Source organism: Dipodomys merriami, unplaced genomic scaffold (genome assembly GCF_024711535.1).
Source record: "Dipodomys merriami isolate MVZ:Mamm:240054 unplaced genomic scaffold, mDipMer1.0.p SCAF_5, whole genome shotgun sequence".
Classification (NCBI taxonomy): Eukaryota; Metazoa; Chordata; class Mammalia; order Rodentia; family Heteromyidae; genus Dipodomys; species Dipodomys merriami.
The window spans coordinates 55,499,949-55,523,021 of record NW_027206068.1 but is presented as its reverse complement, the minus strand read 5'-3'; the positions used below and the strand labels follow the sequence as shown (position 1 = coordinate 55,523,021).

The 23,073-nt window shown below is 37.8% G+C and overlaps 1 protein-coding gene across 8 annotated transcripts in view; it reads left to right on the top strand.

The window, feature by feature from the left end:
* Cadps2 (calcium dependent secretion activator 2) overlaps positions 1-23,073 on the top strand; it is a 423,408-nt gene that overhangs the window by 370,757 nt on the left and 29,578 nt on the right. For all 8 annotated transcript variants that reach the window (XM_069996657.1, XM_069996656.1, XM_069996659.1 and 5 more), the window contains 3 exons: positions 6,489-6,563; positions 15,064-15,147; positions 15,265-15,297. In XM_069996657.1, the coding sequence (XP_069852758.1) occupies positions 6,489-6,563; positions 15,064-15,147; positions 15,265-15,297 (192 nt within the window). The remainder of the gene's footprint in view (positions 1-6,488; positions 6,564-15,063; positions 15,148-15,264; positions 15,298-23,073) is intronic.

Genomic DNA, 23,073 nt, shown 5'->3' with positions numbered 1-23,073 from the left:
GTTAAAATACTAGAATTTCATTTTCAGGAGGTTTGGCTTCTGTGTAAGACTAACAGCTTGTTGGAGAAGCAATAACCCAAGTTGGGCCTGGTAGCTCACACCTGTTATCCTAGCTACTCAGCAGGCTGAGATCTGAGGATCATGGTTTGAAGCCATCCAGGGCACAAAAGTCTATGAGACTCTTATCTCCCAAAAACCAGAAGTGGAGCTGTGGCTCAAAGTGGTAGAGTACTACCCTTGAGCACAAAAGCTCAGGAACAGTGCGCAGGACCTAAGTTCAAGCCCCACGACCAATCAAAAACAACAAACAAAAGAAGCAGTAACCCAATGACATATTAAAATACATGTATGGGGCTGGGAAGGTGGCTCAATGGTAGAGTGCTTGCCTTGCATGCATGAGGCCCTGGGTTTGATTCCTCAGCACCACATAAGCAGAAAAAAAGCCGGAAGTGGCACTGTGGCTCAAATGGTAGAGCACTGGCCTTGATCTGAAGAGCTCAGGGATAGCGCCCCATTACCAACAAAAAAATCAAAATACATGTAAATATACCCCAAATAATGTCAAAGAAAGAAATTCCCTGTTAAGTAGGAGAATCTATAACCTCTTCTTAGGTTTTAAAAGAAAATAATTTAAAGCCAGGTGAATTTTCCATCCTTCAAGTGAAAATATGAATAACTTAGCAGCAGTGAGACTTCAACATTTTCAAGCATAGATAGCCATAAGTGTATATTTCCTTAGATACCAGAAGAATTAAGTGTGGAACTTTAGATGACAGAGAGCATATATCAGGATAACCCCCAAACACTTGGTATTAGGAGGCCACACACAAGGTCCATTTTATCAGTAACCTGGGACTTGTCATCATCAGAGATAGGAAAGAAGCAGCCTGGGTCATGAAGCTTTCACCCTTCCCAGGAAAGATTGTCCTGAGGTACCACACCGTAGCTCTGAGGTACATGGTTTCCAAACCTTTATGCATACAAGATTGACTAAATTGTACTCTGCCATTGTGGTTGCTGTTGTTTAAGTCTCTTTCCTCTTTATGACCAGGATAAGTCTTCCAAGTCTCATAGCTGTCATCTGGAAGGCAGTAGGCAACAATGCCCAAGCTGAAAATTCAAACACAAAGATTTAGCTAACTGCAAAACAGAAAAGAAGGCCTAGTCTTTGTGAATTTTATACCTGTGTAGCTCAGATATGGACATTTACTATCTGGTCATAATTTATATTATGTATATACACTCACATTTCATTCTTTGAACAAAATGTCTTTTAGCACTAGAGCATACAATCTTACAAATATATGCATAAGTAACTGACATGTAAGTGTTGTAGAATATTCAGTAATTATCATTCTTTGGTCACTTATGACATGATATATTATCTCTAATTATCTGAATGAGTAGGCAGCTGGCTTGCACACCAATGGTTCCTAATCACCTCTTCCTGTTTTTCAATACCCAGATGTCAGTCTGAGTGTCTGCCTGAGAATGTTAAGTCTCTTTATAAGCCCATTCTATTCTCATCTAGATTATAGAATCATCATGCCTCTGTCCACTAATATAAACTTGTCCCATTTGTTCGTGTTCTAATATACAACACAGAACCCAACACATTTAACAGGCACTTAGTAAATATTTATTACGTGAATGGACAGACTGATTTCAAAATTCAGTGCTTTCAAAATTCAGCCCCAATAGAAACAACTCTATCTAGTACCTTAAAGAAAGAGAAACAGGCCAACACACACAAATGACAAACAGTGTTCTGTGGCCAAATGGTTCTTTATATTACTAGTCGAATGCTTCTGAAGAGAAATCTGCTATTGTTCTATTGTTCATTATACCTGCACCTGTACCTTCCCACCAGAGACAATTAGTTCCCCACAACTTTCACACAATTCATATAGTTCAAAATGTGCAGGTGTAAAATCCATTAGCAGTCTTGAAAAGTGCAAAAAAAAATGAATCTCATATACTTTGCTTTTCTCCAGTAAATAATTTCACAAGCCTTTCCTATTTGCTAAGTTTTGCAATTGTTGCAAATTAGTAAATATATTACATGTACCCGTGAATAAGTAGGCACCATTTTATAGAAAGCTACAGACTTCTTGATTAATTAGATTACTGGACAATTTGGAACCAAGTAAAATATATAATACATAGTTAAACCTAGCAAAAATTATTTCTAAGTTATAAGGAAATCACCTTTCTGAAATCTTGAGTTATTTAGTTATGTTGTCATTGCTGAAATAAAACCATTCCCTGTGTCTAACCCCAGTGTCACAGAAGCCTCTACAGTGCTCTGAAAATACTATTTGTTTTTTTACATGCCATATGATGATGCAAATATGCTCTCCAAGGCCCCAGAATGGGGTTTAATGGAGTGATTAGTGAGTGAATGATCTGTTCATGTGACAGCTGTGTGTAATGAGTCAGCAATCTCAGGCCAGTTCCTAAGGGACAGATGTTGAGATCACAAAACCACCACAGTGTTTAGAATCCTTGTTATCCCTTGCTAGAGAAAAGCAGACTGTAGGAGCTGAACACACTTCCCCGAGAGCCACTTCATCTCACGGTTCCATTGGATGACAATTGATGATGAGAACACATTCATGGAGCAACTCAAGGGAGCAGGGGCCCTAGGTCTGTAGGTTTTGTTCTTAATGTAAAAGGTTTCCATTCCAAAAATTAACAATCCAAGCCTCTTAAAATACATCCCAAGGGAAAGCATATCATCTTTAAAGAAGTCTAAGCTGGGGCTGGGAAGGTGGCTCAGTAGAGCGCTTGCCTTGCATGCATGAAGCCCTGGGTTCGATTCCTCAGCACCACATAAGCAAAAAGAAAAAAAAGCCAGAAGTGGCGCTGTGGCTCAAGTGGTAGAGCGCTAGCCTTGAGCTGAAGAGCTGAGGGACAGCGCCCAGGCCCAGAGTTCAGGCCCCATGACCAGACCACCCCCCCCAAAAAAAAGAAGTCTAAGCTACCCTTACGTTTGCTCAGTCTTCCTTTTTTTTAATTTGTTTGTGTAAGGACAATCAGGGCAAATGATTATATTCACTTAACCATAGGGAGGCCAGAGTTTTAGATATGTATGGATTCTGTAAAGTCAGAACTCCTCAATGGTTGTCTTAATGTAAGTTCAGAATCATTTGTTGAAAAAATCAGGACAGAAACAGTTTGCTTTTGAGAGTAAATAAGGACATAATTAGTTTAAGAAGGAGGTTGGTGCCAGGCACTGGTGGTTTATACCTTTAATCCTAGTGACTCAGAAGGCTGAGATTTGAGGATTGAGTTTCAAAGTCAGCTGTAGCAGAAAAGTCTGTGGGTCTTTTATCTCCATGACTCAAAGTGGTAGCCTTTAGCAAAAAGAGCTCGTGGACAGTGCCCAGGCTCTGAGTTAAAGCCCCATAACCAACAAAAAAGAAAGAAGGAAGAGGCTGGAATCAACTAAAGCTATGAAATGTGGGACTGGCGATTCAATTTAAAATCTTCTAATAAGAATTGTAGAGCTGGGAATTTGTGGCTTCGAGTGCTTGCCTACATGAGTGCTAGCATGCAAGAAGCTGAGCTTGATTCCTCAGCACCACATAAACAGAAAAAGCCAGAAGTGGTGCTGTGGCTCAAGTGGTAGAATGCTAGCTTTGAGCAAAAGAAGCTCAGGGACAGTGCACAGGTCCTGAGTTCAAGCCCCAGAACTGGCAATAATAATAATAATAGTAGTAGTAGTATAGGTATTTTTTTAGGAGAAAGACTAATTTTTTTATTGATAATGCCATCTGAATAAAAAGCAAAATATCAATTTTAACTTAGGCAATATAATGTTTTCACAGATAAATTCTGGTGTTAGTTATTTGTTATTTATTTGTGGCTATCCATGTTTATCATATATATATATGAATTATTGCCCTTATAGAATAACTGTGAAATAAGAATTTTCAGGCCACATTCTGACACACTCCTAGACCATCTCCACCAACAGTACAGCCAGGGCAAATTCTAAAAGTTCCTAACAATTACTATTATACTATGAGATAAATTTACAAAGGTGAATTTCATATTATAGAAACCTAGATCTAGTAAGATAAATTTACAAAACTGAATCTCATAGAAACCTAACTAACCTCCTATTATTTGGACTTGCCTCTTAGGTAAAGATGAATACTTCCTTCCTTTTTAACTTTATTAATACATTCCCAATCTTACCTTCTTCTTTCCTCCTCTCCCTTGTTCTATTTCCTCTCCACTGTTTTTGGCCAGAATAAGAGTCACAGAAAGCAACTATGTAAGGATATATATTGTAGCAGATTTTCTTGGCTCCTGGTGGCTGTTGGGTTTATCTGGTTTTTCAGTAAAATGAGTATAAATGATCTCTTTAGTGATGCATCATGGAATCACTGCAACCCAAAAGTTCAACATGTACAAGTTCTAATTTTAGTTAAATAACTATCTGATGACAATGTATTCCTTTTGAGTAAAAAAAAAAATTGGAATTGATTAGAAGTAGAGCTAAGAGCATTAAGGCTAAAATCCTATCTATCTTCAAAACAAAGTAACCTTTTTGCAGATCTAGGTACCTCAAATATCCACTCTGCACTTTGGAGGGCCTTTTATGTTAGATGGAAATAGGAACTTGAACTCTTAGCTCCTGTATCATTTCTGCCTCTACTGTACAGTGGAACAGGGACAGGATATTGCATTTCTTTTTCCTTCTTGACCACAGGTTTGGAGCCTGAGGATCTGAAAGGAATTTAGTGGAGTTCATTTGAATAAGCCCCTCAACTACACAGTCAGCTGCATAGCTTTTGGCCAGGCATTAGGGATCCTTTATTCTAGGTGTATCAGTTGGACCTCACCCTAACAACCAGCCTAGTCATTAGAGTTGTTCAATTGGCTTCAGACATGTTCATGTGATTGCCTGCCAGGCTCACAAGGTTATTGATCATTTAGATTCCTTATAACCTTAACTACCAGCCAGTTTGCTCAGGTTTGGGGTGGGGGTGGGGGGACAGGAGGGTTGTTGTTTTGTTTTGTTTTCTGTTTTTGCTTTATCTTCTAACTGTTCCAAAAGGTCTAGTGTAATAGGAATCCACCCACCCTCTATGTTTTGAATCTATTTGTCGTCTAAGGATCACAGCTTTGGAACTCAGTGGGGCTATAATTGAGCCAGACAAGCTTCACTGGGTCTAATATGTGCCTATGAGTTTCGACTGTCATATATTGGGGTTAATTTTAGCCCTCTGTCATTACACATATGCAGTGAAAAAGAAAATAATCTGAAGGCTCCTAAGATTCTGCTTCCTTTGTTATTTACTCAAGTGGATGATGACCACTTATAACTGTCAGAGCCCTTGAAGGAGCAGGGATCATTCTCCGTATTCCAAGGCAGGCCTAAGTTGATGTTTTGTTCTGTGGGGAAACTTTGAGACATGTTTTCAGAAGGCAGAAAAAATAGCCTTCCAAAACTTACATCTTAGGAAACCATTCAACCAGCAGCTGCTAAGTTGGTCCAATGTTTATGCTGACCTGAATACTTTTTACTCCGTGCATTATGTCTGCTGTTCTAAGAAGGCTTGAATCATCAGGGCAGGGTTAGTCTTTACAAGTCACATTTTCTGTGAAGTGGCCATTGGGGACAATCTGCTGTCAGATAAATGCTTCTACAGCAAGAAATACTGTTTAAATGGATAGGATTCCATATGCCATGGAGGCCCAACCTCACGCTCCTGCCGGTTTAAAAATGGTCCTTTCGCTTATATTTTCTAAAGAAAGAAAAAAAGAGGAGTCTTTCAGATTTATTTTAAATACATCATTTTTGTATTTATTTAAAGGCATCTTTCTCATGAAGAAGCAGTATGAAAACTATGGGGCGTGAGTGCTGTTTCATTGTACCTTTTGTGGCCTATTAGTTTGTTACCATCTATTCACCTTTGTTGATGAAATTTTAATTTTGCTCTTGCTTGGGTATATTGTAAGAATTGTATAAGCTGCTGCTCCCTGCGCTGAGAAAAAGTTCCTTTTAGGGAGAACAATAGGGAGCTAATTTTATTCCTAGAGACACATTTTAAAATAACTTATGAATGAGAGTTGTCAGACATGAAATGCTGTATTAATTAAATCTTTTTCTGGTCTTTTTGCTTCTCCAGCTAAACCAACCCTTTAGAAAAATACAGGGCCACCTTAATTACAGAGGAGAAGACAAAAAGTATCCTTCACATTCCTCTGCCTGAATAAGACTAAGAACTCAATTCATCTAAATAATAACCCCATTAGCTGCTTAACGCAACAGTGCACATGGGAAAATTTTCAACCCACAATGTAGAAAGTGTTGATTGGGTGGATCATTTTCAAGGTTTTGTTCTTTTCATGTTCCAAATGATCATTTTAAGTAAATCTGATACGTCATAACTAGTAGCTTTGGAGCATTTGTGACATATGACAAAAGATTTGTGTCGATATCCACTAATACATCTTTGTCTTTTAATGTCTAGCAACAGTACCATTCGAAAATAGACGACTTGATTGACAACACCGTTAAAGAAATCATTTCAATGCTAGTTTCAAAGGTAATATGTTGTTTATTCACCTTATTCAAATTACCATGATGATTATTTAAACTTACATATTACTTCCCTTGTTCCAGAAGTTCTGACTTAGAACGATTGGAGAGTAAGGCATTGAAATCTGCAGTTTGTCAGCTTACAAATAATTGTTGTGCTTGTAGATATTCAAGAATTATTGAATCATAAAGTGTTTTCTTTACCTAAGGAAATAAAAACGTTTATACAGTCCACTCCTTTACTTAATATATATAATTCTTGTCAATTTATTATTTTTTTGATTATTTTTAATAACCTCTGGGTGTGTTTTGTCCCCTTTATTCATCTTTAGATATGATGGTTCAATGAATTACTTATGCTTAATTCTTTCCTAGTGGTCATTGCTTGTCTACTCTCCTAGGGAGATTCTTTTTCTTTCCTATGCTCTCACTATTTGTAAACCCACCAATGCCACCTCCACTATAAGTGTTTCATGTTCTTTACTGTTTCCACTAGTATTCATAATCATCCCACTGTTAAATATCCTTATTCTAGGATCCTTTATCATACAAGAGGATCCTGGGGCCTAATGAATCACTCTCCTACATGGACCTTTCCCATTCCAGTCCATTCTCACTGGCACTGCCACCCTTCTGTAAACTCTCATCGCTTCTCCTTTTGCGATCTTGCCTCATTCGTGTTCAACATGTCCCTCCATCCCTCCATTAGCTCCTTACCTGATAGCCAGAGTACCTTTCCAAATATAAATTTTATCAATTCTTACTAGTGCATCATGCACATTTTAGATGTTCCTGATCATTGTGTATCATCATTTTCTAAATTTTACCTGCAGTGCCTTTGTCTTTGAGTCCCATCAATATAAGAGGTTGTTAATGCATTTGAGATACACTGGGTTTTAAGGTTCACAATAATGAGTTGAAGAAGCCTGAAGTATTCCTACACTTAACCTGTCCTAAAACCCCTTACTACAGCATACCTAATAATGCCTAATGCTAGCTTATCAGAGATGAAAGTTTACTAGAATACAGTTTGTAAGTGGCTTACCCACAAGTAAAGCTTTTAGCGCCACCTCCAAGTCTCTTCAGTCTCATTGCTCATGCTCCTGAAACTCTCACACCAACATCTGAAGCCTTTGGGCCTCCCACATTCTGTTATCCAGAACTCCGTGCTGTTTCACAAGGCTATCCCTGCCTGGAGAACCCTATCTTCATTTCCTCCTACAATTTGACTAGAAGACTTTTCTGTTTTACTGAAACCATCTCACCTGCTGGGCAAGGTTTGCTCCTCACTCAGTACTTCCAGTGGCACTTACCATGTGGTCACATACCTCTCCCTGGGAGAGTAAGGAAGGAATCTTGTTCTCTTTCTCCATGGTGCTGTGTACACTGCTTTTCGTCACAGAGAGTGACTGCTTTCCAACTGAGTGCCATTAAGAAAAGATAAAAGCATATCTGGAAAATGATGAAGAAACATCTCTGCCAACACTCTTCTCACTCTGTTCTATTTATAACATGGAACATGGAACGACGCCCTTTTCATAAAAGTTCTGTGTTATTAATATAGATGATGTGATTGAGTTGATCATGAAAGCAAGGATAAAGAAAAGGATTGAAATTCATGGCCATAGGCATCACAGAGGTTCAAGAGGCAACTAGCTGTGTGCCAGGCATAAGGTACTGAGCAAAACAGACAAGATGCCTTTCCTTGGGGAATCCTGACCTTTGGGAGAAATACACTAACAAACATACAATTACATGTAGACAAACATGTCAGGTTATCACAAATACCTACGATAAAGTGACTTGTTTAGTTAGAGGAAAGGAAAAGTTTTCTCAAGATAAAGCTTAAGCTGAATTCCAAAGGATAAAAGAGTTAACCAAGAAAAAGAGGTTCAAGAATAGTAATTCTGTAGGAGACACTAAAGGCACCCACGTCTGACTAAAAGTAAAGCTTCAGAGGTAGGATGTGCTAAGGACCTTAAAGTCTACCCTAAGAGCAATGGGAAGACACAGAAGAGTTGGAGGAGGAGAGAGTAAGGTAATGTTTGCAATAAGAAGATTTGTCTCAAAGTTCATAGCAAACAGACAGGCGCAGGAGTGTCAGGAAATTGTTTGCGTGGACTCTGGAAAGTCAAAGGTAACATAGTAATGTGGAAAGAAACACCAGTAAGAATTACTCTTAAGCCTGTTGCATAAGAGATTTGGACAAGGCCATGATGCCATTTTTGGACGCATTGAGATTGAGCGACCTTAAGAGGGAAGGGATGCCAAAGGAGACATTTAGGTATGTAAGAAGTACTGGAGTTCAGAAGAAGCAGGAATGTGGGCTGCAAAAATTAATGATAACAAGATTTCAGCTCTTGAAAATGATGCTGTATCAGTCACTATTACTCTCAGGAGATCAGATTGAAGCCTTCATAGATGAAGTAGAAACATTTTTTTAATAAAGGGAGAATGGGAACCATCATAGGTGCTTACAGCCAGAAAGAGACTTAGATCATTTTTTGCCAAAGGAAAAAAATGTGAAAATGTTTTGCCAAGGGAGGGGAGAAGAAATGTTACATTTATTACTATCCTTACATTAAAATTAATTAAAGTAGTCCTAGTGTAGAATAGTCAAAAGAGCCAAATATAGTACCAGTCAAAGTAAAGCTGTTCTAATTATGAAAGGAAAGAGGCCTACAGATCCATCTGGGTGGTTTTATCTTTGAAAGCAGGCCTGGCCATTAGAATCCAGTCTCCTTGTTCACATATGAGAAAAGAGAGACCCATGGTTACAAAACAGATACCAACATGGAGCCAAGACTTACCCTGGAGGTCCTTAGCCTGTATTCACACCACCATTTAGAACTCAAGAAGACATGAGTGGTAGCTTTGATCCTTTACTCCTTTCCTCATTACATCTGAGTTTTACTGGCCAACCTATATGGCAGTCCTTTGGTGTTTATTCCACACAACTATATATGCTATGTGACTAGGGACCAACATGGGCAAAATACAGGAGTGGGGACAATGTTAGGGTCAGTTGATGGGAATGGAATGTATTGTGCATGGTGATGAAGATTCCAAAGAAAATTAAAAGGTTGAGAGTAAGAGTTGGTGAGGGCAAATAATACAGCTAAGAATTTAAAATTTTGGAATATTTATAATGCATTCCTGTAACTGTCATTTCAGAATATGAATTCAAAGTCATCATAGTGTTGCTCAAACTCCTACATCCCCAGTTATTGTAAAAAGGGAGTTAAAGCAAAATAAACATGTTCCTAATGAGTAAATAGATAAAGATACATAGTTATATACATAAGTACACACACATTCTTTCTGATAGCTTAGAATACTTTCCCTAAATTTCTCATAAGAATAAAATGCTGAAACAATGATACAGGTTGACTCATTATAACAATGAGATGTACAAGACAACATGTTGAAAATGAACTTTACAACTTGGGGACGGGGAGGAGTAGGGGAGGGAAGGAGGGAGGGAAGGGATTGTACAGGAAAAACAAAGGAAGGGTAACAATGTTCGATAGAAAATGTACTCATTACCTTACTCATGTAACTGTAACCCCTCTGTACAATATCTTTACAATAATATATATATATATATATGTTTAAAAAAGAATAAGGTAGATGGAGAATAAATCTAACCTGACTAGTGAAAATACCTTGCTAACAGCTTGGTGAAATTAATTTGATTAAATCTACTTATTATTTGGAATCAAGGCCATATATTCAGAGGAGCTTGATCAATCCCAAGTATTTGCTAGGAATGACAAACAGTATGATGACGTGTAGCCCAGAGAAAACAGAAAACAAGATAGTTCACTCCATTGGGAAAGCAAAAAGGGAAAAAATGGAGAAAATACAGTGTGGAAAATTCACTAACATTGAGGCTAGGTGGAATGTTTTGGAAATAGTCCTTAGAGATTGTAGAACAAAATATGTTATGAATAAATGCATGTTGTCAAACACTATCCATCTTTCTTGTAGATATTCACAATCTAGAAAGACCTCAGGAATTAGAACAAAACTTCAAAACAGTAAATCCACAGTTGGGAAAAGAACATGGAGAAAGACCATTGCATTGTATCATTAGCATTCTGGTTCATATGGAAAAATGTTGTTTTCTCCCAGTCCATAATAGTTTGTTCCCATGTTGATAATAATCCTGATCTTAACAAACAAAACAGAGCATCTGCTAATAGATATCTCCAATTGCATAACCAATTACCCCAAAAATATACTCAGTATTTTATGGTAAGCCTTTGTATAAATAACTGTCTTCTCTGCAGCCAGTTTGATGATTTGCAGTATAAGTAAAGGAATCATTCTTTAAGTACTTCATGAATATCATGATTACTAGGAAATGATAATTCTGTAGATGGTATCCATCAGTGTGTAGCTAGACTCTTTTCCCATCCACTCCTTAGAATTTATAGCTCCATGGGGGCTGGGAAGGTGGCTCAGTGGTAGGGTGCTTGCCTTGCATGCATGAGGCCCTGGGTTCGATTCCTCAACACCACATAAGCAGAAAAAGCTGGAAGTGGTGCTGTGGCTCCAGTGGTAGAGCACTAGCCTTGAGCTGAAGAGCTGAGAGTCAGCACCCAGCCCAGAGTTCAGGCCCCATGACCAGAAAAAAAAAAGAATTTATAGCTCTACATTCCATATCTATCATCTGTCCTTAATAAAAATCATAAAAACCAACAGACAATTTAAACTAATATGCCTTATGGTACTTCTCATGTATCACTCTACCAGTCCTTTCAGAATGCTTTCTTTCATCTTTAACTTTTTTAAACTGTGTATCATGAGACAAAGTCAGTAATTACACAGACAGACTCTAAGTGTCAAATGCTATTTAAGAAATCTAGCCCATAACATGCACAATTTTTGTAAAAAAAAAAAAAAAACTAGGGAAACAAAGATATTACAGTGTTTGATTCTAGCCCAACACCCTCAGGAGAAGAAGAAGGCAAACGCAGAAGGATTTCTATAACTCCCTGAGCTTGCTATAGAAAGTTCATGAGTAGCAGTTTAAAATGCAGCAACAGAACAGCATTCCACTGGATGCCTTTAGAATCTTGCTGCTTCATGCAATTAAAGGCCAAATGAAAAATGTCATGATTAACCTTGATGTTAATAGAATCTGGCTGTGAAGGTAGCATTTCTAACTCCTGGGCCTCAACTAGAATCCTACAAAGAAAACCTTCCTGCAGGAACTGTGTGGCTCATCTGGTTGATCCCTGAGGTGCAATTGCTATAATCCCTTAGAATCCCTCTTGTACCATTCCTTCCTGAGGGACATTGGGATAAGGAAGGACCCAAGAAGAGGCTCATGCCATGCTTATAGCAAACCACATCTTTAAAACATACATAAAATATACAATGAATTCTTGACTACATTGTCCCTCCTTCCCCTTTCATTCCTCTACCACTTTTCCTTTGCCCTCCTCCTCCTCACTTGCAAGTACCCATTTCCTGGTAGTTATTTCGGGGAGGGCGGGGGGGACTTTGGCTTTATCTTTCTACAGAATTATACTATTTGAGTTCTCCATGGAGTCTATTATACTTCAGTGAATTCATTTGTAGCTGCTTGAATATCACCCAGTGTGTTTACCTATAGAAGTGTAGGCACGTTCTAGCTACCACAAGGAGGGAAACGGGCAACCTTTGTTCCTCTGGGTTTGGTTTACCTTACTTAATATAATTTTTTTCCAGTATACCAACACCCACACAGCATCTTGCATTCCACATGGCTCTTGCCTCTACCTTATCTTGTCCTCAGTAACAGGTTCTGTAGCATCTTACTTGGATCTAAGCCAATGATGCTCATACTCTAAAGAGAAGACAAAATGCCACATGGCTCATTAGAGAGACCTCTGGTATAATTCATCTCTCAGTAGGCTTCCCAAATACCATTTCTTCTGCCCCTTTCTGCTGTCATGCAGCCCAACTCTGGTGTCCTCTTGGACTCTAGTCCAAAAGTTATTCTCTCAGTTTCAGGGTACTATGTACCCATTGGCATTGGCCCATATCACCTCTACTTGGGGGCATGCCAATTCTATTTGTGTTTGTCTCTCCCCCTTGTCATTTATATGTTCCTGAGAAGAAAAGCTGAAATATCTTGTATTTCTGCATTTTCTATCTTAGGTACTAGATAATAATAGTAATAAAAATGGCATATATTGAACACTTCTTCTATGCTAGGTACACAATATATATCATCAAACTTTGTCATTGCAGTTCTATAGACTGGGGCAAAACCACCTGTGTTATAAGGGTTTTTTCCCCTGCTGTCCACTGAATGACCTTGAAACAGGCAGGACTCCATTGGTAGTCTGATGGCTTTAACTTCATTCTGCCTCCATAGCTAACCTCCATACATTTCACTGAATTACACTCATTGAATTGAGAACCAAATCTTTTAACAATCCTAGTTTATTTGACATTGAGCATATTTAAATTTTTAGACCAATCATAGATAGATATTTAATCATATCAGTTACCATGCTTTATATTTCCTTCATATTTTGCCATTTTCAGTCTTTTCATATATACATATACATATATGTATATACATATATACATATACATATATATGTGTATATCCTTAACAGATCTCACACCATCCTTGTAATGTGAGCATGATGGCTTCCTTTCCCCCATTTCACTGATGAATAAAATGAAGAAGAGAAATGAAATGAAATGCCATCTTCTAGTCACACAGTGACAGAGCTATAACTTGACCTCACCTTATCTTGTATACATGCAAGGCTCCTGCTTCACCTTGCCTTTTCCTCAGCAATATGCACCCATTCATGGACACATAGACCCAGTGGAAGGTACCAAGAGCCAAGTGCTTTGCAAAAGGTTTCCATGCTTTGGGTTGTCTGGTTACCATAGCAATTGTCGCTCCCCTCATGGCAAATGAGATCACCTAGCGCACACTTGCTCTCAAGATTTGAGTTACAAGAGATGAGGCATTTTCCACAGAGGGCCATTAAGTCTGGAATTCCCTTCCCCTGGTCTGATATAGCCCTGGAGTATTGGTCTTCTGGGTCTTTGCAAACCACATCAAGTTGAGTTAGGCAGTTGTGCTTGGTAAGAAATCCTAATGGGCAAGAAGAAAGGACTAAATTGACTTTCAGTTGTGAACAATTTGTAATTTTGTGTGTGGGGGGGTTGCTGCTTATATCCCCCTCAGGATAGCTCCATAGCTGGATATAAATTCTCCTTCTTTAAAAATAAAACTTTAGTTAGCAGTTTGCTTGAGTTTGTTTCTATGTTCTTACATCATATCACAAATGATGTGATAGAGAAACCTACAGGGAAGTTTTTGTTTCTTTTACATAAACTATTTTGCAGTAATTGATCCGCCATAGAGAAAAGATGATCTCTTGTGCACTCTCGGCGTGTTCTATGGTCACTAGAGACCAATAAGCTGTGTCTCTGGAACTATTATCACTTTGTTGAAGAAGCTGCTATGTGAACAAAAACCAGCCTTCGTTAATTTCCCTTTTCATATTTAAAAAACCTTGTCAGTACTTTCCCCTTGGGAGTGTGTAATTTGTCAATAGTGCATAGTATTTTAGATCTGAAGGGGAGAGATGAAGGGAATAGGTCCTTCCTAGGTTCTTCATATTCACTGACCTTCACACCAGATGTTAGTCAATATGTTTCCACCCGATAAAGTGAAATCTTCCATACAACATACCTTTTCCATCTTACAGAAACACATTTTAGAAATGCAAAATACTTTTGAGAATAATTTGAACTCAACATCTATTTCTTATGTCCCCCAACACACACATTTAACAAATGGAACAATTGAGTACTGAAACGTATGAAGGTCAGAATCAGGATGTATGTTCTCTGTCCAGTGGACTTCCAACTGTGTCCTTCTTTGTACATATGTAGTTCACAGTCTGCTGAGTGAGCTTCCGAAAATAGGGATGATCCTTAAATATCTCAAGTAAAACTGCATCATAAATGCTCGTTAGTGGGTAAGGATCTTGGATATTACAGTTCCCTTTCATGATCACATCTTTATTCAACCCCCTGTGCCTGTGTCAATGTAGAAAAAGTTAGAAGAGGATAAAGTAATACATCATAGAAAAGAATTTGACCATCTTTGTTTACCAGCAACTGTATTGGAGATGAAGAATATTTTAAGAAATAGACTCATGAACCTAAAATTATTCATTAGCAGCTTAAACTACCTGACATGTACATTAACTAGAATCCCATTGTATGTTTCATATATATATGAAATATATGTGAAAATATAAACATACATATGTATTTCCAGCAATGGCAAGGGATCTTAGAGTCTGTGTTGAGAATGAGAAGAGTAAGAATTATTATTTAACTTGACGTGATCTGTCAGTGTATTCTTTATGGATTTTTGTGTCCTGGGAAAAGTTGGTTCAGGAATTTTTATTTTTCATACTACTGTTAGATTTTCTTCACTGAAACCTGCTAAGCACTCACTGTAAACTGTATTGCAGTTCGTTTCAGTGTTGGAAGGGGTGTTGTCTAAGCTGTCACGGTATGATGAAGGCACTTTCTTCTCGTCCATTCTGTCATTCACTGTAAGTATTGTAATGAGTTCTCCTCTGTGGTCTTTTCATTGGTATCTTAGCACTTACATGGCAGTTAAGATGGCAGTTAAGAACATAATTCTCACAATTATCTCTTTTCCATTTAAGGTGAAGGCAGCTGCAAAGTATGTTGATGTTCCTGTAAGTATTTTTTGTCTGCTTTTCAAACAATACACAATTTCTCTCTCTCTCTCTCTCTCTCTCTCTCTCTCTCTCTCTCTCTCTCTCTCTCTCTCTCTCTCTCTCTCTCTCTCTCTCTCTCTCTCTCTCTCTCTCAATAATTATGTCTCACCACAGGTTTATTTCAAATCTTTATACCAGTGCCATTCCCCTAGGGAATAGTTTATTTTCCTCAAGCAAGCACCAACCCTCATAACAAGGCTTGGCACGTTACAACAGTGTATTTTGTCTGTAGTACTTGTGAGCTTTTGTACAAGGCTGGATTGTCATGAAAACATGAGACCAGACTTGCATAAGAAAGTCATAGCACTTTGGAATGGAACAAAAGATACCTAAAAAAATACTTACTGTTCTTGCTTTTATGTGAATTGCTTCTTATACGAGTTAAATTAGCAATAAAGGTTACCCCTCTGTACAGTATTTTTACAATAAAAAGTACCAAAAAATGATCTGCATCATATAAAAGAGACAAATCACAATAACTATAAGATCCATAGATTTATACATTTAAAAATTCATTAATATTCAAAGATATGCTAATTAAATAAAGTGTTCATTTCTTGCCAAAAAAAGGTGAATGAGTTAAATGAAAGAATTTGTTTTCTAACTATTGAACAGTTTAAAGATCATTTGTCACATATTTAATATTTTGTTGTCACATTTTAATTTAATATTTTGTTTTTCTCAGAATTTTTGGGAAATAAATAACCTGTAAATCTGTTGAAAAATTAAGATGTCACTTACAAAATTCATGAAACCTACTTAACTAGCTTTCGTGAACAACCACTTATATGGGAAATAAAACTGAGAGTTTAGTATAGCAATTTAAGTTATCATTGTATCAAGTTAATTTCAGCATTGCTTATGATCAAGATACGATGTTCTATATAGTCATATTTTGGCATATATGCCAATTTTCAAAGAATTAGAACATAGTGGAAATGACTTAAAATTTAAGACTTGATGGAATACGGATTAACTGTTCATACCAGAGAAACATCCCATGAGTAGACATCATTGTGGATGCTAGTAGGTTGAATACTAGAAAGGCTTGGATCTCAGTTGAGATCTGAGGATCCTGGTTCAAAACCAACCCAAACAGAAAAGTCCATCTGACTCTTAAATTAATCACCACAGAGCTGGAAGTAGAGCTGTATGTCAAGTGGTAGAGCACTAACTTTGAGCAAAAAAGCTAAGGTACAGTGACAGAGCCCAAGCTATGAGTCCAAGTCACACAATTTGTGCACATGTGCACGCATGAGCGCACACACACACACACACACAAGCATTTGTCTAGTGATTTGGTGCACATCTCTTATTCTGGCTATCTTGAAGGCCCAGGTAAGAGGAACATCATAAATTTGAAGCCAGCCAGGGCTACCTAGTAAGACTCTCTCACTCAAAAATAAAAAATAAAATAAAATAACCATGCACCAATAACTCACTTTTTTTGGGGGGGGGGGAGGTCCAGTCGTGGAGCCTGAACTCTGGGCCTGGGCACTGTCTCTCAGCTCTTCAGCTCAAGGCTAGTGCTCTACCCCTTGAGCCACAGCGCCACTTCCGGGTTTTTTCTTTGTGCTTATGTGGTATTGAGGAATCGAACTCAGGGTCTCATGCATGCAAGGCAAGCGCTCTACCACTGAGCCACCTTCCCTGCCCCATAACTCACACTTTTAATCCTTGCTACTCAGGCAGCTAAGTTGTGAGGATCCCAGTTCTAAGGCAGCTTGGGTAGAAATGCTCATGAGATTCTTTCCTCCAACTAACCAGCACAAAGCCAGAAGTAAGGGATGGGAAGGGGAAACAAAGGAGGAGGCAACAATGCTTGATAAGAAATGTACTCGTTATCTTGCCCATGTAATTGTTGTTGTTTGGTTTTTTTTTTTTTTTTGGGGGGGGGGGGGTCCGGTCGTGGGGCCTGAACTCTGGGCCTGGGCGCTGTCCCTCGGCAAAAAGTATTGCAAGAAGATACTGCCCTTTTCTCTACAGGAGTTTTGGGGACATTTTGGGCTCTACTGTCTCTTGGACAGATCTAGATTGATATCAAGAACTCAGATGGTAGATTACCATAGTTAGAAGTTAGAAGGACTGATGCATTTTATAGGTGATGAAATTGAGGTCACTATGGAAATAATGCCCAATGCCCAAGTCAATTCAATGACACAAGGCCACCTGAGGAATGAAATGTCAAGGAGGAGGCTACAATGCTTGATAAGAAATGTACTCATTATCTTGCCCTCCTCTGTACTGTATTTTCACAATAAAAAAAAAAGAAATGTCATTCCTACTGTCTGTCTGTCTGTCTATTTATCTATTTATCTACATATCTGTGTATATGTGTGTATGTATGTATGTTGGCACATTAAGGCTTGACCTCAGGGTTAGGGTACTCCCCCTTTGCGTTTTCACTCAAGGCTGACACTTTACCACATGAATCGCATCTTTTTTTTTTTTATTCTTCTATGGAATTTATTTTTTATTGTGAAAATACTGTACAGAGGGGTTACAATTACATGGGCAAGGGCTAGGAAGGTGGCTCAGAGGTAGAGCGCTTGCCTTGCATGCATGAGGCCCAGGGTTCGATTCCTCAGCACCACATAAGCAAAAAGAAAAAAGCCGGAAGTGGCGCTGTGGCTCAAGTGGTAGAGCACTAGCCTTGAGCTGAAGAGCTGAGGGACAGCGCCCAGGCCCAGAGTTCAGGCCCCACGACTGGACCCCCCCCAAAAAAAGCACGATCTAGCAAAGCACGAATGGCCCACACCTATAATTTTCTTGGTCCAGTCCTCAGGTTTGAACTCAGGGCTTGGCCACTGTTTCTGTGCATTTTTGCACGAGGTTAATATTCTGTCGCTTGAACCACAGTTCCACTTCGGTTTTGTTTGTGGTTTTATTATTGTTGCTGGGGTTTTTGGTTTGTTTGTTTCATTTTATTTATTTGGTGCTTAATTTGGCATAAGAATCTCAGGGACTTTCCTGCCCAGTCTGGCTTTGAACTGTGATCCTCACTTCTCAACCTCCTTACTGGCTAGGATGACAGGCATGAGCCATCAGCAGCCAGTTTCATGACCAGTTCCTAAGACAAACAAGGTACCTTATTCACACAGTGAAAATATGAGATGTCTTTTCATTGGGTTTCCTTCTATTTTAGAATCCTAAGCACCTTGTATATATCAACGGTGGCTTGTCAAGGTCGAAGAGCGACACTGTTGTTTTTTGTTCTCATCTTTCTTTGCTTGTTTCCAACATTGTTTGTTACTTACATAAGGTCACCTGAATACTCAGTGCTTTATGTCAGAATGAGAACTAGGCAGGACTTGGGGAATGGAGCTCCTGCCTACTGGGACACACTCACCTGGAAAGAGTCCTACGTGCACACCAGAACCAAAATGCGTCTCACTGCTCTAAGTGAGCAGGAGAGCTGTGTGCTATACTTCTGTTGTCTTTGCTCACTTGTTTTTCTTTCTAGCTCTTTACGTAAGGTCAGTCCATGTCCTCCTTACCATTGGCGTTCTACCCACTCAGGCCTTGCTTAGTCCAAAATGCAGAAAGTTTCAACGGGACTAAGTAAATCAATCCCCATACATGTCAACCTTAAAAACAAAAATTGAAAGTTTCAGGGCATTTTTAGTCTACTTCTTCAAATCCTTATGAAGTTTTTGTAATTGAAACACCTATAGATAGGTGAAGGGAAACTTAATGGATAATATTGTTAACTGAGCAATTAAATACTTTTTTTACCATTATGATCACTACGTAGGGCTATAACAGTTTGAAACCTATATATTGTACATGTATTAACACGTTTCTTACCAAGTGCAATACTGCATCAGCATCTAGCCCTTCAAATGAGATGTGAGTGATCCTTAGTACAGAACAGCAATAGAAAAATTAAAGATACTACATGTTCATAATTTCAAATGGAGGAGACAGAGTAAATGCAGAAATCTCAGCTAAAAAGAAGAGAAGCAACCAGCCTCCATTCCTTGCATATGTCAGCCTAAGATCTTAAGGTATAATTCAGTATTATTTCTAGCATATAAAATAATTTCTTCTCTGGAAAGACTTCTCCCAGAGATACAACAAAAATATTTCAACATATGAATCCTTCTATTGGCTATTTCAAGACATATGAATATGTAAATTAGGTTGTTCCTTAGAGGAAATGACTTATGCATTTGAATATAAAAAATGAGTGCCATGATTATAGCATATAATTCAATATATTTGAAGCTCTGACAGGAGGGTTCTATCTTTACAGACTGCTCATGGCGTAGATAAAAAGAACCTTATCCGTAGCAAGAACTCTGGAGTAATGGAATGTTCTCTCTCAGCCATGCAGGACTATGTGAAATGTACATGCTTCAGGCATTCACTTTACATGCTCCAGGTCTGAAAGCCATTCAAAAGGATGTATGCTCCATCATCTTTTCTCAGTATTATTATATTTAAGTGGTTGTACAAAGGAATTGCCATTAAAAAAATACATCTTGATCAGTGTCACCTTTTTCAACATTCCCACCCCTTCCCTCCCTTTGCTTTTTCTTTGTTTAATTCTTTCTGTGTATATATATATGTATATATATATTATATATAAATTATCTTTAGTTGTACAAAAGAGGTGCCATATTGCAAAGCAGTTTAATAATACAGTGCATCGTAACCAGTGTCACCTCCTTCAACATTTCACCCTCTTCAGCCCACTCCTTCCCTTACTTTTCTTAATTTAATGATATATGCAATAAATTTTTGAGTGCATCCCCCCCATCTTCCCCATTTCATTCCTCTACTTCTTTCCCGTTTGCCCTGCCCCCACTCCTGAACGTATCCATTTCCTGGTTGTGAGCTCCATCATCTTTAACGCAGAACTTTTCTACTCTTCAAATTGGGCTCAAGAAATACATACCAATGTTAGTTCAACAGCATTTGGAATGCTGCCAAATTTTAGAGAACAAAGTGACTTGTGGTCACTTTACTCTCAAGACAATAGTTTGGCATTTTTCTAAATGATAACTTCTTTTTTCACTGTTTAAAAACAGCATACAAAACTTTCTGAGAATTTCATATCCTTGTAAAATTTTATTGTTAAATTTTTTCTCCTGTGCCCATTTTTTTAATGAAGTATTCCTTGTTCTAGCAGGCTTATATATTTACATTGCTATCAGCATAGTTTGAAGGCTTTGACTCCTGTATATTTCCTTTGGCATTCCACATGATTACAGCATAATAATTCCATTTGGTAGAAAGTTGATACACACCACACACACACATACATGATCTTCATGGGTATAGATAAAATGTATTTTTTAAGTTTTTTTTAAATATATAACTTATTTAAACTACTCAAAGTACTTTTGAAAATTTTACATTTTTCTCAGTTGCAAAAATATATAAACTAACATACGAGGACCACAGTAATGAGGAATGCATTAATCAGTGAAAAAATAGTATTTTTAACAAGCCCTGAGATAAATTATGTGTTTGTAAAATTATGACCTGAATCCCCTGATGATCAGTTATAATTGACTGCAGAGTCCTGCATGTAAAGAGCTATAAGACATCTGTGCTACAATTTCAAACTTAGAAGATACTCATCTTATATCTTGTTAAATGGTAATGAAAAACCAGATGCAGGTATTTCATTAGTGAAGCATGCAGATCATCATAAATGAGGACATCACAATTTTGCTTTGGATTGTTTATGGCAAGCTTTTCTAGGTTATATGAAGAGCACTTTTAAATGAAGGCAATGACACTATAGCTTTTAGTTTATCTTTGCGACTGGAATTGTTGATTTAAAAAATTTGTCTCCTCGTTAAACAGGTAACCTGCCAGTGTTTGTGTAGTATGTTGTGAACCTCCAGTTGCAGGTTAAGCAAATCTTACTGTGTTGCTGTGAAAAATGACTGCAGTGTGTGGCTCCCACCTGCCCATGAATGGGGAAGGCAAAGGCTTGCACCTGTGGGATTAGACATAGCAGCAGGAAGTCAGAGCGTTCGCAGCGTATAATTAACCAGGAATTTTTTTCTCTCTTTTTTTAAGCAGTCTGTTCATCTTGCTAGGTTAACTAGTAATTAACACATAAAAAAAATGTACTGGAGTTTGCACCCTTACTTCAACTCATTCACTCAATGATATATTTGAATACTTTTGTAGCTAACGTTACAACCATGATCCACTTACCTTAAAATAAGGCATTTCCTCCCGTAGTTGCTGACTTCTTTCTGCTGACAAAGGGATTTGTTAGATCTTCATGTCCTTTTACTATAACTTTGTTAGACCAAATCTGTTCTTGTCTAGTCAGATTAAGAGTACTATAGGAGCTCTTTTGATGTGGTCAGAACTACCTTAACTAGCAAGATAAAGGCATAAGTGAGTAATGAACTGAGTGTCTTGAGATTTAAATGGGAAGATGGAAATGAAATCACTTTCCCTAAATGGTATTTAATAAAGACAGCTTGCTGTGTGATTTTTCAATTGTTATTTCCTCCTAATCTTTAAAAAGCTATAATTATCAATTTAGAAAAAATTTCTAAATACAGCTCTCTAGGATACTATGTTATTGTTTTAAAAACTCACCATAAACCATGGTTGAAGTGTAACAGTCTTCTCCTTTCATAAAATTGGGGGATATCCACTTGTAAAATTTGTAAAATTTGTATCCACCTTCCATCTTGCAGTACAACATAGGCATGCATTTATACACAAAACACAAAAACAATTAGCAGTATGCTTAGTTTGGATTTTTATTGTTGTTTGGGAGTGTTTTCTTCTTTTATGCACACTCAGGGGCTTGAATTCAGAGCTTGGGGACTGTCCCCTAAAGTTTTCTCTCAAGGCTGATGCTCTACATTTGATTAAGTGGAGATAAGAATCTCAAGGACTTTTCTATCCAGGCTAGCTTTGAACAATGATCCTCAGATCTCAGCCTCCTAAGTAGCTATTGTTACAGGCAGCACCCTGCAGTTTGGGGATTTTAAAACTACATTTCATTTCCTATGGAAACTATTTCATAATAGAATTAGATGCAATGAATTTCCAAGTGTATAATTCTACTTCCAGAAAACAAGCATCTTAACACAAAGGAGCACTGAACCAGAGATAATGTCTTCTATCCAAACACATTTGTACTGTATGTAAAAACTGTTTAAAAGGAAAATTACATCTTTTCCAGCAATTTATCAGAGATAATTACCCTTCATACACCAAATGAAGGATAAAGTGTTTTAAAGAACTATAACTCTAATTGGTAAATGTCACCAGCTGTTGCAGTTACTCTTACTTGTGTATATTCTTTTAATGATTATAGTCTCATGCCACAAGCTACATGAAAATATATTCACTAGGTGTGAAATTCCCATATGTCACAGTTTCAAGAATAGGTAAACAGCACAAAGATAGAAGAAATAATGCTAATGAGGAATGATAAGAATTCTAGGTTTTGTTTTCCAAGCCAGTAGATCTTAATTTGCTAAAATGGAGACAAATACAATTTCAAAAGGAGAAGGAAAGAAATAAATTGTTGAAACAAAACTTTTAAGTGAGCTTTATCTCATATCCTCCACCTGAGTCTTGTTTCCTTAGAAAGTGGTCGAATTGTCAACACTTACAGCCTTCAGTGCTCTGTCTCTTTTGAGAAGAGCATTTTATTTTCTTTTAGGCTTGAATGTCAAACTGTTTGTTGATTTTAGATGGTGAAGCATAAACTCTTCCTGGACAATATTTCATGACATCATCTTG